Below are 16849 nucleotides of genomic sequence, written 5' to 3'. Positions count from 1 at the left end.
CCCAAGACAGCGAGAATATTTTACACCGCGCTAATATAAACAAGCGGCAGGCCGGGTCCTTTTTATGGAGTTCCTGTAATTACCCGGGCCCTGACAGGTCCTTGATTTACGGCCCTATTTAGATAAGGGGTCCGGTGCGGGGATTGCTGGTGGCGTCAAGGTCACGGAACGCAGCGGGAGACGGTTTTGCGGTAGGCGCCGCGGCGTGGGCTCTTCCAGGCCTGCCAGTCCCGGGGGCGGGAGTGAGGGGAGAAGTAGGGCGGGCCGGAGGACACCCAGGCGTCTGAGGCTTGAGTACACCCGGCCCACTGTACGGATGAGAGAACTGAGTCCTGGAGGAGGCGGGAACTACACCACCAAACACTTCAGCAAATGAAATGCGGGTGGGTGAGATCCGGAACTGGAATTCAGGACTCTGGCAACATTACCCCCCACCTGGCGTTGTTCGGTATCCCCCATCTCCAGCCTCTCTCCTGACAGTGGAGTTCTGGAGGGTCGGTGGGGAAAGACAGGGACTCGATGCGGTCAGAAACGGGAGCCGTCAGCTCAGAAAAGAGCCCTGCGAGGGGATGGTGGATGCCCTCCCTCACTCGGGCTATGTAGTGACGCGGTAACTTACTTCCCCTGTGGAATTAATATTGTGCTCCTAAAAACAGAGCCACCATTTATCCAGGTTTACTATCAGGTGTTAGGAGCTTCACCTATATAATTTCGCTTAATCTTACACCAGCCCTCTGCACCGGGTATAACCGCACCCCAGTTTACAGAGGATGCGAAGTTTCACACCGGGACGGGATGAATGCCCATGCGGAGTTTCAGTCTGGGTGGGCGGGTGCGATTCTCCAGCAAGACTCGGTTAAACGCTCCTTTAATACACATTATTAACCTCTGCGTGCTTAAGATCCTGTAAAATGGAATGAGGGTTCTGGCACCTCACTAGCATAATTGGAGAAAGAAGCGAGCGTTTAAAAATGCTGGGAGTGCCAGACCTCCTGAAAGATCGAGCACCGCGGGATGCGGAAGGGAGGTGAGGTGGGGGCATGTGAAACTGGTGGATAGGATGTCCCACCCCACCCCTGAGTCCCTGACTCCTGCTCCTTTGGTCTGTGATTGTGGGGGTTGGGATAGAGTCCTTCCATTAGGGGAGCCCCAAAGCCAAGAGCTAGGTCTGAGAGCCCCCAGAGAGGAATTAGAGCCGGGTCCGGGCAACAGCCCAGAGCTGGGAATTTCCCATTTCCAGACTATCAGTCCTGTCCCCCTTTTCTGAAAATGAGGAAAGGGGAGACAGAATACCTTTACCTGGTGCCCAGGCACCTAAGCCAGGTTGGACTTCAAAGCCCATTGGGGGCTCCCAGAAGGTGGGTCTGAAGCATAGGTGCTTTGTGTTCTACACAGGCCATCTCCCTGACATCCATTCCGCTGGGTGCTGTCCAGTCTGAGCCCCAGTGGTCCCTGAGGGCTGTGGTCCCAGATCTGGAGCTGTTCTGCTTGGAGAACTACTTCAACCTCTTGACTCTAGGTGGAGAGCAGCGCTTTCTAGGGCCCAGGTGACTACACATACCCTGCTCTTTAACAACCCAGAGGGGACTGCCAGGAGATCTGCGGACCCTTCAAGACATCTCATGAGACTGGGATTCATCATTCAGTACTGATAATGCATTCCCTACCACACTAACCAGGCTGGATATTTGGAAAGTATTCAAATCATCCTGAGTGACCTATGTAACCTTGGAAAATGCTTGGGACACATGAGGGTGGGTGCTGGAGCTGGGAGTGTGTGGGTCACTGTGCGTTCCTACCTATCATGGGTGTGGGGTGTGAGGGGTAAGGGGGTGTGGGGGTGGGCTGTGATAATGTGCATACTGTTGTTCAACTTTACCTCCAGGGCTTGTGACTGTGACTATGTGGGTATGACAGAATGGATGTCAACTGGTCTCGGTGTTTGGAATTTGTGTGCCTGTGTGTAATGGGCGAACGTGTGAAAACTTCTTTTTCTGAGTGCTTGTGCATATATAGTAGTAATTGTGACTGTGTACTTGTGTGTGTTTGTGAGAACTGAGAATACATGAAATGTGTGATGGGGTTTTCAGAAGTTTGTGTTATAAATACTGTATACAGTAAGAAATACAGGAATAAACGGATACAAACTGGTTGGGCCTATGCATAGTGTGACAGTAAGAGTATATGTCAAGCCCTTCAGCTGTGCTATTTGTGTGGCGTCTCTGCTGTAATGGTGTCTGTAAGTGTGCCTGCACAGAGGGTTGGGAGTGGCCCAGAGCTGTCACACATCTGAAGCTAGATGCACGCCCCGTGGGTGACGAAGAGATAACGCGTAAAATCCTAGGAATGCACGAAAATTGAAATGCTGTTGTGTGTCGCATGGGTGTAAATAGGTTACCGAGATAATATGCATATTTTGTGGCGTCTGCATGAATGCCTAGACTTTGGTGTATGCTGGTGATTTTTTGTGAAGCTGCGTGCGTCTATATGTGCATGTGTAACGGTGGTCCTGAGAGATCGTGCTGGACTAGGACCACGGCTGGGTGTGTCTCCTTCAGAGAGTCATTACTGTCTCTGCCTGCACACCCGCACTCCCAAGCGCCTTCAGGCCAGGGAGGCGCGGGACTCCGCGGAGCCGCCGCTCAACTGGGCGCGGGGGTGCTCCCTCCTTGCGAGCCTCCGGCTCCGCGCTCAGCCCAACCCCAGCGCTGCTGGCGCCAGGCGCCCAGGAGAGCGGCGGGTTTCCAGCCGCCTCAGGCAGGAAACAAAGATCTCCCTCCCCCACGCACCTCCAGGGCCCACAGCCCTGCCGAGCTCCCACAGCCCTGCCGAGCTCCCACAGCCCTGCCGAGCTCCCACAAGTGGAACCGGCTCTGGACAAAGCGTTTGTCCGCTTCTCCTGGACACTGTCCCCATTCCGTCTGTACAGAAGAATACTGTGTATCCACTGGCTACCCGAGCCCAAGGAAAAGCATTCATCTCCGGGCCTCACTTTTCCCATCTGTTCAATGAGCTAGTTGACCTTTCTCCCTCTACCTTTGGGTTGCTAAGTGTGCAATGCCCATAGCAGGGGTCAATACAAATATTTACTGTACACTCAAATGCTTGTTGAAAAAATGGATGAAGAAGTAAATTTGACTTCTAAAAAAGCAGACATGTATTTCTCGTCTCCTTTCGCCCTCCCCTCCACATTGTTTTTGAGAGAAGGGTACACTCCCTCTACCCCACCTACGGAAGGGGCTTGGCTGGGAAAGGCTGGTGAGGTTGGAGGCACCTAGATATGAGGACATCAGCTGGGAAGCTCCCCATCAGGGAGGTAAGACAGAGAACTTCAGCCTCAAGCGCTGCCACCCTGAAATTCCCAAGTCCCAGTTGCAGCCCAGAGAAAGGCCCCTGGGGACAGAATCCGACGAGCCGAAGAGCCCTAGTCAGGAGGTAAAATCGCGAAGGTCTGCGCGGCCAGGACCGTGTCTCTACGCCAGTGGGTAATAAGTTTCTCCTACGGCGTGAGCCCCGCGAAGAGTGTGGAGGTGGTGGTCTCCTCGGTGTACGTTCACCGCCAAACTGATTTCTCACAGTGTGAGCTTTGGCGCAGAGAATCGAACGCCAAAGCTGCGGTGGCCTGCATGCAGCAGCCCAACGTAGCCGAGCTCTGGGCCCTCCGTTCGAGCTCGGCGGAGAGGAAGCTGCCCCTTCCTCAGCCGGCCGGTCTTTGTACTAGATCAGGCACCCGGAGGCCAGAAGAGTGATCTCAAGCTCTGGAGCCCGGAACAAACTAGTATATGCTTGTGGGCTCGGAGCCCTCCTCTCCCTACTCGCCACACATCTCGTCCCACTTCCTGTCCCCGACCTCTACTCGGGTGGGTGGCCGCCTGTGCTGTAGATACAAGACTTGACCAAAGTTGGCGAATGCTCTGCCAGCTGCAGGGCCTGCTGCAGTGCGGTGGGATGGGCCAGCAACTAAGGACTGGCGCAGCTTAGGGGAGAACGTTAGGGGCCTATCCTGCTCCAGCATCCCGCTCTCATTTTCTGGCTCTGAGGCCAAGTAGAGTAGATGCAGCTCAGGATTGGGAACCTCTGGAATTCTTATTTTGGATTCTGGAAGGTCTAGAAATGAGAACCTTTTTTTTCGGGGCCTCAGTTTCCCTATCTGTAAAATCTAGGTAAAGCCCTTTTTGCTCCATGATTCCTTTCCTTGGGCACACGGGGAAGGGGTGGCAGACGGCGACCTGGGCGTTGACAGGCCTGTGCCTCAATTACGAAGTCCCAACTCGGGAACTGGGGACGGGGTGAGAAAGGGGGAGGGGCGGAGACAGGGCGCCTCCCTGTCCCCTGAGGAGGCTAGAGTCGAGTGGCAGAGCTTAAAACCGGGGACGGCCGTCCCCCTTTCCTCCTCCCCGCCCCCCTGCCATTGGCTCTAGGGAGAGGTTGACATCAAAGCCCCGGCCTTATATAAGCCAGACCCTGAAGGGGAGGCCGCAGAAGGGTTAAACGGGTCTCTCTGCATCCTCGTCCTCGCCTGCGACCGAAGCAGGCAAGAAGACGGCGAGCTGCGTGTGTCATCCTAGAATCTCTCAAAGCCGGTGCCTACCAGAGCGCCGCCCCAGAGCCCACGGGTGGCCCCGGCAGTCTCTGGGGCGCATGGGGCGGCGCTAATCGGGCTGGCGGCGCAGGCCAGGGGCCGCTCCAACATGAACCTCGTGGGCAGCTACGCACATCATCACCACCATCACCACCATCACCATCCGCACCCCGCGCACCCCATGCTCCACGAGCCCTTCCTCTTCGGCCCTGCCTCGCGCTGTCACCAGGAGCGGCCCTACTTCCAGAGCTGGCTGCTGAGCCCCGCTGACGCCGCCCCGGACTTCCCCGCCGGCGGGCCACCGCCCGCAGCCGCGGCAGCCGCCGCCTCCTACGGTCCAGACGCCAGGCCCGGCCAGAGCCCCGGGCGGCTGGAGGCGCTCGGCGGTCGCCTGGGCCGGCGGAAAGGCTCAGGACCCAAGAAGGAGCGGAGACGCACAGAGAGCATTAACAGCGCGTTCGCGGAGCTGCGCGAGTGCATCCCCAACGTACCGGCGGACACCAAGCTCTCCAAGATCAAGACTCTGCGCCTGGCCACCAGCTACATCGCCTACCTGATGGACGTGTTGGCCAAGGACGCACAGGCCGGCGACCCCGAGGCCTTCAAGGCCGAACTGAAGAAGGCGGATGGCGGCCGCGAGAGCAAGCGGAAAAGAGAGCTGGTAAGTCCGGGGGGCCGGCATGCTCTAGCCAAGGGCGCGGGCGCGGTGAGCACCCGCAGGCCGAATACGCAGTGGAAGGAGTATGCCTTGCCCTGCGTGAGATTTTGAGAGGCTGCGGGGAGTTCTGAGACGGTCGAACTGTGGGATTGTTTGCGTGGCGGGAGGCAGATTCATGTTTGAATTCATTTGTAATGCGGATAGTGATTGTAAAACTGTGAATTTAGACGGAACCTCGTCTTTTCAGGACAGGATCATAGGGTCCCTTTTAAGAATCCATTGGAAGCTTCAGACCCCGAGAAAATGCACACAGTATATATTTCACTTACATTTTCGAGGGGTCTTGATTCATCCCTGGGTTCTCCTGGAAGCCAGGTTAAGAATGCTGTAGGAGTTTGTTACTTACATTTGCCTGAATGTGAATTTATGCATATGCACTCAGCTGTTGTTTTCAAAAGATCTTTGCTGGAGAGGCTGGTCTATTTTCATCATTGTACGTAGGGAAACTGAGGCCCAGAGCTGGACAGGATGTGGAGGCCACCTACCCAAGGAGTTGTTTACTTCGGTAGAATAAGTCAGTTTATTCTCTGTGCAGAGGACGTTTCCCTGCTCCCCACTCCCCACCGCTGGTTCCTCAGTCACCTTGATGACTTCTTTTGGCTTTGAAGATCCCAGTCCCTAGTAGGCCTTTCTGGATTCTCTCCAGTGATGATTTCTGGAGGTCGGTTTCACTGGCCCAGGGCTCTGGGGCCTCTGAAGACAGTGATTCCCAGCCTGGGGAGCCCAGCTAGTTTCTCTAGATTGGTGAGCTGGGGACCACCGCGCGTCGGAGTTGACTAGACAGCCCCCCCCCCCTGGGTTTTCTCTGACCTACAGGAGCTGTGCTAATCTAGGGAAGTCACCTCAGGAGACTGGGAAAGACCGTGGTCAGCGAATCTTTAAACCACTGCCTTGGGCTGCAAGAGATGCAGCCCGGGGATCAGGATGCCTGGTTGGAAGTAGTTACTGGGCATATCCCCACCCCCTGCATATCACTGCCTTCTTCAGGTAGCCGGGAAAGGGGATGCTAGGCCAAAACGACTTCCTCCCTCTTTCGAGGAGCCTACTGAGCGCCCAGAGCCGGTTGGAGGGACCCAGCCCGGTATCCAAGCTCAGGCGCTAAAGGAGAAGAGCCGGTGGATGTGTCGCCGGTGCAGGTCCGCGAGCGAGGAACTGTTGATTGTCACCCATTCCATTCCAAACCCTGCAGTCCCCCTTCGGCGCCATAAAGCCAAACCTACGAGCAACAGTTTCACCAGCCGCAGAAAATTCTCATTACCAACCCCCTAGAAGCTGCCCAGCCCATCCGGGTCCCCCGGGAACTCGGCGCATAAAGGCAAATTTATGATCCTGTTTGCCTATTTTGCAAACAAAAATTCGTCACTTGTTTAAAGGCTCCCAGTTACTGCTCCCAACACCTTTCACCCCACCCCTACTTTTATTCTACGCCTGGGCAAGCGGAGCAGAAATATTTAAACCCGTCTCTCTCGCCCCTTTTCTTGTGTGTGTCCTCTGGCAGCAGCAGCACGAAGGCTTTCCTCCTGCCCTGGGCCCAGGCGAGAAGAGGATTAAAGGGCGCACAGGCTGGCCGCAGCAAGTCTGGGCGCTGGAGTTAAACCAGTGAGCCGAGGCCTGCGCCGAGGATCCCGCCACAGCTGCCCGACCCAGAGCCCCGGGAGGAGAGAAGGCGGAGGCCTGTGCCCGGCTCTGGATGCCAGGGTCTTATGGGAGCATCCCGCCTAGCCTCCGCTGCGTGCTGGCAGGTCGCCGGCTGCAACTACACACTTCAATCGCACGTGCAATGTCATTTGAAATTGTTTTTAATACATGAAGAGAAAGAGAAATATATATATATATATAAAACCATCCCCACCCCCATGGCAACCGAGAGGGCGGCTCTTGGCTGCAAGATTCGAGAAGGAAGGACTGCGGGACCCAAGCATGCTAAGACGTAACCTTCCAACCCTTCTGGGGCGAATTTAGGACCCCTAACGCCTTCCCCATTACACTATCTGCCTTTCATTCTCCCGCCCCTCTGGGCTTCGCGTCAAAACCCTCCGCGCATCCGCCAGCGCGCGTTCTCTCCTCCCTAATTACAATGCAATAAGAGGAATCAATAGTTTTCTGCCAGGGAAAGAGAACCAAACCAGGAAGATGAAAGGGCTGCCTTTGTTGTTTTTCCTCAAACAGTGATGTTTTTATTGTATTTTATTTTTTGTCACTGCACTTCCTACTTAGTTCCAAGGAAAACGGCTCTTTCCTTCCTTCTTTCATTCTTTCTTGTCTTTGCTTTCTTTCTTTTTTCTTCCTTTCCCTTCCGTCCTTTCTTTGTAAATAAAAACTTTTCCCTACGTTGAAAAGTTTTTATGTATTTGAACTACCTACCATGCCTGCTCTGCTCAGGTGTTTGTTAATTCCCCCATCCCCACCCTTTTTCTACCTCAGATCTATATGACCACTCACCGTCCCCTCCTTTTGCCAAAGCAGTATCTATGCTCTTGACTAATAAAACATTTTTTGAAATCAGCAGAAGCCTGTGTGATATATTGGCGGCTATCCCCGGTCCGCTCCATCGTTTCTGCTAGTTGGAGAACCTCCTGTTCCTACTTCTTCTTCTTCTTCTTTTTTTGATAAATGTCGAACCAAACCGCAAATTAAATCAAGGGAAGAGGGCAGATAAAGAATTTACTCCTGGTATCAAAAGCAAAGTTCTCCTTAGAAGATGATTGGGAGACATGATAGCTATAATGAACCTAAAGAAAGGAAACCTGGAAACGAATAAGACCCAGAGATGACAGGCTGGGATTTCTGTGGGCCAGCATTTGGGCCTGTCTGTGGAGGGGTGTTGCACATCGGTGTCTGCCATTGGCGGTTTGGGGCTATTGGAAAGAGAGCCTGTCACACAAACGAAAGGCCACGCAAGGGCAGGGTAGCTCGGAAGAGGGGAATGCCCTCTGGAATACGTTCACTTATGTGAAATTATGAACCTACGATAATAGTTAGTGCCTTGGTCCAAGAACTCACACGGAGCCCCGTGGCTGAGGTGGGGCCGACAAACGGCTGTGGAACACAGACCCCGCGCACTCTAAGGACCCGACAAGATGGGGCAGCTGTGATCTTAGACGTGAGGGAAGGAAGTTTGTGAGTGCTCATGGTCAAAGTGAGCCATTTCTCCCTAGCAACAAAGCACTCAACAAATATTTGTGCCAGTATATGGATTTGTGCAAAAGGATGGGGTGAGGGGCGTGGTGGCTAATTCGCACACTTAGGGTCCTTGGAGGAGAGCAGCCGGTTCTGAGCCTCCACGTGTGCATCATGGCTAGGTGTGAGGGTGATTAAAAGTGGCTGCATTTGTCAAGGCTCGGATGCCTCGTGCTGGGCTGAACTGGGGCGGGCAAATGCTGGCGTTTCTGTCTCTGAATAATAGTGTACAGACAACCAGTTTGGTTTGTGCCAACTGTGTGCGAGGCTCTATCCTAAGCGCTTTTATATCTCACGATGGCGGGAGGGAACGCATACTCGGCAGTGCGGGCAGGTCTCCGACGCGCTCTGCGAGCCAGGCGCCAGGACACCGGTGCGCGGGTCTCGGCGCTTTCCCGCTCCACATCCGGAGCTGGAGGCCGGAGCTTGGGGCCTAGAAAGGAGACTCGGGCAGCGCCGGGGCCAGGCGTGTCCCAGGCGCCTCGTACCCGCATCGGGGTGAATATGGGGCCCCATTAGTTTGAGCTGTAAACACCCGTGGCAGGGCTGAGCGGCCACGGGGGCCTTTCCGGACGCGAAGGAGTTAATAAAAGGTGTTTTATGGGCGCGAGGAAACGGCGGCCGAGGTGTGAGCTTCTCTTTACTCTGACTCCCCTACTTTTTTCTTTATTCCCTCTCGCCACCCGCCGCCAGATCAAACAGGCCCGCGATTTAACTAGGGCAACACCTCGCGGTAATGAGCTGTCCCGGCCCTGGTACCCGGCCTGAGGCCCCAAGGTCCCTTGGGGAGTAGCAGAAAGGAAAAATCGAGCTTTCTTTTTTTCATTTTCTTTCCAAGAGCTGGGAAGCGCCTTAGAAATCCAGGCACGCACAGGGAAACTGGGACTCGGGGAGCAAGCCGAAGGAGGTGCCCGGGCACGGAGGGGACGTTTTCTGGATTTGAACCCAGGACTCCAGTTGAGTTTACAGACCATCCGCTCGCTATACACAGAGCACCCCGCCCGCGACTATTTTTAGCACCATGAAGTATCCCAGGCACGGGAAGAATGCGCACCCGGTCCTGATTTCTTGAAGCCCCGGCCAGTGAAAGGAGAGCGGGGTACCGAGGGGTACCGACTGCGGCAGTCTGCTCCGAAAACCCCATCCGGCCGGGCGCAAACCCTCTTGGAGAAGACAGCTGAGAACCTCACATTCGGTCCCAGCCACGTCTGGTCTTGAGCTCAGACCTGGCACCCGGGAGCTGAGACACAGGGTCAGCCAGTGCCCACCGAGGGGGTCACTGGGATGTCCTCTCAGTTTCCCCAGGACTTAACTGCATCGCCTAGAACGCTCGAGCCACATTTCCAGCCTTCACTCCCAGCTGCAAAATCAGAGCCCCCACGGCAGAGCAGAGTTGCTGCGGGTTTCACAAACCCGTTTTCCCCCGAAGGCTCTAGACCTTGTTCACCAGAGGTCCAGACCTTCTTCCTGCACCGGGCTCTCAACCTTCTCCTTCGTCATTAGCTCCATCTCCATGGAGTAGCTTTGGAGCCTGCCTTTTACTTTCTTATTCTCTCCCAGGGTTCAGTGCCTTTTCTGGGAAAACCTACCTCCACCTGGCTGTGACAGATGGTATCATTACTAATTTGAATTAAGGACATCACTTTTTCTTTATTTTTAAATGGGGAGTGGAGTATGATCACTAACTTCAAAGTAAATTCTAGGAGTTTGCTGTAAGAAACTACTGATGTTATAAAGCTTTAAGCACAGAACTAACTAGCCTACTAAAGAGTGAAACGGATAAAGGGATCTCCAAAGTATTATAATTACACAACTGGTTAAATAAATCCATCAGTGGGTTACTACTCAGCCCCTAAGAAAAAAATATAATTGATACAGAGATTGTTCCTGATATAACTGAGGGAAAATAAAACCGTTTCAGTTTACTGAAGACTGTCAGTAGTGACCTGCTTTACATAAAAATAAATACATAAATATCATTCATGAAGAAAAAGTGGAAAACTGTACACCAAAACATTTACACCTCTACCTCTGAATTGTAGGAATAAGGATAATTTTGACTTTTCCTCCTGCTTAGCCATATATGTATATATGTTATTTTTATACAATGAATAAGTATTATTTTTGCAATAAAAAGTTAAGCTGAAATTTCCTTCTAATTTCTCCTGTGGCCAGTGTACTTTCAGTACCCTGTTTATTCAACGTGCATTAATTGAGCATCCACATTGTGCTTGGCACTGTGGGGATAAATAATGAATGAGAATCCTAATAATCATCACCAATTAACATACAGTAGTAAATATCTGTCTTGAAGGTCATATTATTCCTTCCACACAGTAAATGTAGTCTTTTTATTGAAAAAAAAATAAGTTAAATTTTATTAAGGGCATTATTTAAGCCTTTAGCATGTATTATTTCATTCAAGCCTTAAGAGGGTTGTATGAGGTTAATACTCAGGCAGGTGAGGCTCAGAGAGGTGAAGAACTTTGTTCAAGGTCACATAGATGGTAAAAGGCAGGCTGGGCTTAGATCAAAGGGCAGGTCTGGCTGCCTCCAGGGTCTTGGGTTTCCGGCACATCCTGAAGCACCTCCAGGGTGTGTGTGTATACATACAAATACAGCCTTTCTTGGTATGATCTTCTTTGGTCTCCAAAATAAGTAGAGAAAGAAAGAAGGGGATTTGTAAAGGGATCTAGATTCTAACTTTAGTCTGCCCCTGGAATCCTCCTCTTCTGTTCCAACTCAGAATGGATCCCATCTATAAAATGAGGAAGGGGTAGGCTCCTTGACCTCTAGGTTCTTTCCTAACTGTAACACTGATTCTAGGAATCTACATTCTGCTGGTGAAAAACACCATGTTATTCTTTGCTCCAGCCTTTGATGTTTGTATAGTGCGTTCACCTGTCCTCGGTACTTCTCATTTCTATTTCATTTCTACTAGACAAAAATGTCTAGTAAGGACATCTTTGTCCTTACTAGAAGGGAGAAGGGCAGGAATTATGCTCCCCTAGGTGGAAGGAGAAAGTAAAACTCCAAGAGTGACAAGACCAGCTCTGGGTCACATAGCAGCCAAAGGCTGAGCTGGCATTAGCTGGCAGTCAGCAGGCCCAGGTCTCTACTGGAAAAGGCTCTGGATCCTTCTCTTTGAGCAACCAGTTTAAGTGAAGTGAAGTGAAATTGCTCAGTTTTGTCCGACTCTTTGTGACCCCATGGACTGTAGTCTACCAGGCTCCTCCGTCCATGGGATTTTCCAGGCAAGAATACTGGAGTGGGTTGCCATTTCCCTTCTCTAGGAGATCTTCCCGACCCAGGGATTGAACCCAGGTCTCCCACATTGTAGGCAGACGCTTTACCATCTGAGCCAACAGGGAAGTCCTAAATCTTCATAAAAGAAATGAAACTAAGAAATTAGCCAGTCTCATTTTTTAAACGAAAAGTGACTGCTAAGAAAAAATACACAGGCTCTAAAGTGTCTGAAATCAGCCTCCTGATTTAAACCTAATTTGTTTGAAAAAAATTTTTTTTTCAACCAAGGGAGTTTTTACAGCTGAGCTCTCCCAAACCCATAAAAAACAAGGTTTATATGGGAAATAGTGAAAGACTCTTAACTATAATACACAGCGTCTAATGTAAGCAGACATAGACACTATATAAAGCTCCTACAAATGTTATTAAAACAAACAGAAATGCACATTTATCCCCACAGAATGGACAACGGAAGGCGTCGGACTTCCGAAGCCATCCAGAAATCTTATGTTCCCTGAAATGTTCAAGCACCCCATCACACTGGGACCTCAAGGATCCTTATACACCATCCAAACATTTCTGTCATTTTACGGAAGGGGAAACTGAGGCCTGCAGAGAGAAGAGACTTGCCCAAGGTCACCTGGGGAGTTGTACTCTTCTTTCCCCCTTGTCTACTTAACCCCACTCCTTCCAGAGCGGGGCATAGAATCCGACAGTGGCCAAGAGACTCTGCACAAGTTACTGAACACTTCTAAGCCTCAGTTTCCTCATCTACAAAATGCCCCAACTTCCTGGGGCTTGCGAGGGTCAAATGAGATAAAGCGTGCAGAGCACTTAGTGTTGTGTCCATGGCAGAGCTATTTTTATTATTTTATTTAATCCTTGCAATAGCCTTGTGAGGCATTGAGGATTTATTTTGGTTTGCTTGTTTTGGAAAGATCGGCACAGAGGTTGCAGCAACCTGCCCACAGGCACATAGCCAGTGAGTAGATTCCTGGTTCAAAGCCCTTATATCCCGCATCATTAAGACAAACCAAGGGGCAGGCAGGTTGAAGCAGCTGTTTCTGAAACTGTCCACGGCAGCACTAAGTGGCATAGTGCTCTTAATGTAAGAATATAGTAGTATATTTCTCTTATGCAAGTCACCAAAGAGAGCCATGTATGTAATTACAATTTTTCTAGTAGCCACATTAAAAAATAAAGGGAAACAGGTGAATTAATTATTGAATTAAAAATATATATTAAATATATATAATATATTGGGTTGGCCAAATAAGTTTGCTCTGGTTTTTCCATAAGACCATACAGAAAAATCCAAAAGAACTTTTTGGCCAATGTAATATTTCATATTAAATTTGATATATGTATTTAACTCAATATGCCTAGAATATAATTTCAACATGTAGCCAACATAAAAATTATTATTGAGATATTTTACATATTTTTTCCATACTTATTAAAAGTGGGGTGTGTTTTACACAGGTTAAAGCACATCTCAGTTTGGACCAAGTTTTAAGCATTCAGAAGCCAGCACACATTTGGACAATGCAGACCTAACAGATCGTGTAGCAGGAGTATTAAATACAGTGCTTTAGTTAATCATATCAATAAGTAGCCACCATTTACTAAGCACTTCCTGTGTACCCAACAGCAGTGCTCAACCTACATGGACTCTCTTACTCGTCCCAACAACCACAGAGGGTGTGTGTGTAATTTATTTATGGTCACATGACTCATACAAGGCAGGCAGACCCAGTCCCGCCTGTCTCCCAAACCTGCAGTTTTGGCCACTGAGTTCCATGATTTTCAGGGACAGCAGCAGGGCTGTAGGTTGGGCTATGACATGTGGAGGGTCCTCTAGAGTGTCCTGCTGGTGGTGGAAATTTGTTCCATATTCAAGTCTCCCACGAGTCAGGTGACTTCAGACCAATCATCCTCTAGGGCCCCAGTCCTCTAATCTCTAAGATGGGCTAACAATACCTTTCCTCACCCCACTGAACTCTTGTCAGGCAAAGGAGGAGGAAATGTCTTTGACAGCGTTTTGAAACAGAGAATACAGCATAAGAGATCAGGCAGGTATCAACAGGGAGGTTGGGATAGGCCCGAGGGCCTGTACTCACAGCCAGATGAGCTGGTTAGATGAGCTGTGTGGCACTGTGCAGGTTTCTTAACCTCTCTGAGCCTTCTTCTGTAAAAAGGAAAGCAGAATAGCTTGCAGAGACATTGCCAAGATCCAATAATGATTAAATAATCAATGGGAAGCTCTCAGGCTACCCAGAGTAGGAAGGGGTAAACCTGAGCTATTGTTCCTGCTGCTGTTGTAGCAGCTGGGATTGGGCTTCAGGGCCTGGTGAGGAAACAGCAGGGAAGGGCAGAGAAGCTGAGTCAACTCCGGCTCAGGGTAGGATTCTGGCAGTCTCAGGTTGTGTGTGGGAGGTGTTCAGGGGAGAGTGAGAACAGTTAGCATGGTGGAAAAAGCAATACACCCAGCAGTCAAGAGTTCAGCCTCCTGTGTGAACTTGGGCACTTCCTTGCTCCCACTGGACTTTGCTGTCATCTGTAAGATGAGGGGTTAGGACCAGAGAACTAAGTCCCTTTCTGCTCTGACTGTCCAGATTTTTGCATTGATATGAATCAAGGCGTTTACCAAACACAGCAGCTTGTGAGGGGGACAGAAAATAGCCCCGAGCCTTCCCAGGTGGCCTGGGGTTGCCACTGACTAAGGGGAGGGCGCCACCTGGTGGCCAGTTCAGTGTAGAGCATCAGTCAAATTCTCTCCCCTTAGCAGTGGCAACCCACTCCAGAATTCTTGCCTGGAAAACCCCATGGACAGAGGGGCCTGGTGGGCTACAGTTCATAGTGTCGCAAAGAGTCAGACACGACGGAGTGACTTCACTTTCACTTTCAAGCAGTGATCGCAGAGTCCCAGGGCATACTTTTTCTAACTTCCTTTGGAAGTTGAGGGGAGCAGAGAGGGGACCCAGAAAGTTCACAGAGCTAGGAGTCCTGGGCATGAGGTTAACTCCCGAGGGATGTTGTTCTCATTGTTGTTCAGTCACTTCCAACTCTTTGCAACCCCATGGACTGCAGCATGCCAGGCTCTTCTGTCCTCCACTATCTCCTGAGATTTGCTCAAATTTGTGTCCATTGGCTTCCCTGATAGCTCAGTTGGTAAAGAATCCGCCTGCAATGCAGGAGACCCTGGTTCAATTCCTGGGTCAGGAAAATCCACTGGAGAAGGGATAGGCTACCCACTCCAGTATTCTTGGGTTTCCCTTGTGGCTCAGCTGGTAAAGAATGTGCTTGTAATGTGGGAGACCTGGATTTGATCCCTGGGTTGGGAAGATCCCCTGGAGAAGGGAAAGGCTACCCATTCCAGTATGCTGGCCTGGAGAATTCCATGGACTGTATAGTCCATGGGGTTGCAAAGAGTCGGACATGACTGAGTGACTTTCACTCAGATGTCCACTGAGTCTATCCAACCATCCCATCCTCTGTTGCCCCCTTCTTTTGCATGCAATCTCTCCCAGCATCAGGGTATTTTCCAGTGAGTTAGCTCTTCACATCAGGTGGCCAAAGTACTGGAGCTTCAGTCCTTCCAATGAATATTCAGGATTGACTTCCTTTAGGACTGATTGATCTCCTTGCAGTCCAAGGGACTCTCAAGAGTCTTCTCCAGCACCACAATTCAAAAGCATCCAACAAAGGACATTAGGGTTTTGCAATCCAAGATCCTCTAAAGGCACCTTGGGGGCAGGGATCTGTATTTTCTTACTATGTGAGTGTAAGATGCGTCACATATATATATATTTTTTCTTCTGTTTCTTTGGATGGGAGCTACTGAACAAAACATAATCTTTTATTGGTAGCAACATCCTTCTGTCACTATTGCTCTGGGCTAACAGAATGCAGGGGGCTGTTTCCCCTTAAACACCCTAGACTATTGGGATCCTGAGTTTTTCTAACAGCTCTTACTACTCTTCCATCTCCCCCACACGGCCAGTATTCTACTCTCTGTGGTAGAGGTCACATGATGTATGGAGGGGTCAGACTGATACGGGTTCAAATTCCGGCTCATTATAAGGTAAGCTATTTAATGTCTCCTGAGCCTCAGTTACCCATCTGAAAAGTAGGGATGGTAACAGCTTCTCTGCAGGTTTCTGTGAGGATTACGACTGAACTTAAGTGTTCTCGCCCAGCATCCAGCACCTAGTAGGTGTTTAACAAATAAACGCTACCATTGCTACAGGTCATCCTGACCATTTTTCTTTTTTCATGTTCAGTTTTGGAAATATTCCTAGATAGAAACAGGAATAGTATGCATTTGAAGATGATATGAGCAACCACAAAGAAAACACCCTTACCGTTGGAGATGGCAGGGCCTCCTTGGACTGTGGGCTCAGCCAAGTTTCAGTCTCACCTAGTTGAGCTAAACCCTGGTAGGCAAGCTGAGGTCTCTTAGACCTCGTTCTTTCCAGCAGTGCTGAGCGTCATCAGATGATTGCATTTCAGGCAGTTGCTTGCTGACATAGCCGAGTCTGACCCCTGCCCTTAGGCGGCACTGGCTCTCCTTGGGGCCCTCCGACTCATGCCGCCCCGTGTCTCCTGAGCAGGATGCTCAGAGGGGTCTGGCTGGGCACAGGTATGCTACCTCTGCTCCCTTAGCAGAGTCCAACCTTGCTGGTGGCCATGAGCTCTCAGGAAGTCTCATTAGCCACCTTGGCTGAATTAAGCTCATCACACTTTGTAAGCCTCACTGGCTTCTCCAAGACCTCAGAGCTCATTATACGCGGCTCCTTCACCAGAACTTGGGGGCTCCGAGGCTTCCTCACAGATCCTAGGATTTCAGCAGTGGAAGGACTGCTTTCCACCCCTGTCTGGGTGTGAACTCTGAAATTCCAAGCTCCTGGAGGGCAGAGTCCATTTCCAGATTCTCCCTGGCTCCCAGTAGACACACAAACATCTTCTTGATCACATTTCACTGTTTAATGATAGCAGGTTTGGTGACTCCAGAGTACAAGCTCCTCAGTTCAGCGTGTGAGGCTTTCTGTATCGGACTGGACTTGCCCTCACTTCTGTCTTCTGTCTTCCATTTCCCTTGAGGGCCTACAGAGGAGACTTTT

At 50.6% G+C, this 16849-nt stretch overlaps 1 protein-coding gene across 1 annotated transcript; it reads left to right on the top strand.

Moving 5' to 3' along the window:
- The first annotated feature begins 4691 nt into the window (after positions 1 to 4691).
- HAND1 (heart and neural crest derivatives expressed 1) lies at positions 4692 to 7808 on the top strand. The gene is made up of 2 exons (XM_081496014.1): positions 4692 to 5243; positions 6799 to 7808. The coding sequence occupies exons 1-2, from the start codon at positions 4692 to 4694 to the stop codon at positions 6901 to 6903; spliced, it is 657 nt and encodes a 218-aa protein (XP_081352140.1). The 3' UTR covers positions 6904 to 7808.
- Positions 7809 to 16849: the final 9041 nt, after the last annotated feature.

This window comes from Giraffa tippelskirchi, chromosome 6 (assembly GCF_054371585.1).
Source record: "Giraffa tippelskirchi isolate mGirTip1 chromosome 6, T2T-mGirTip1v1.2.pri, whole genome shotgun sequence".
Taxonomy (NCBI): Eukaryota; Metazoa; Chordata; class Mammalia; order Artiodactyla; family Giraffidae; genus Giraffa; species Giraffa tippelskirchi.
Note: the sequence above shows the minus strand (reverse complement) of the source record. Positions and strands in the feature narration are given on the sequence as shown.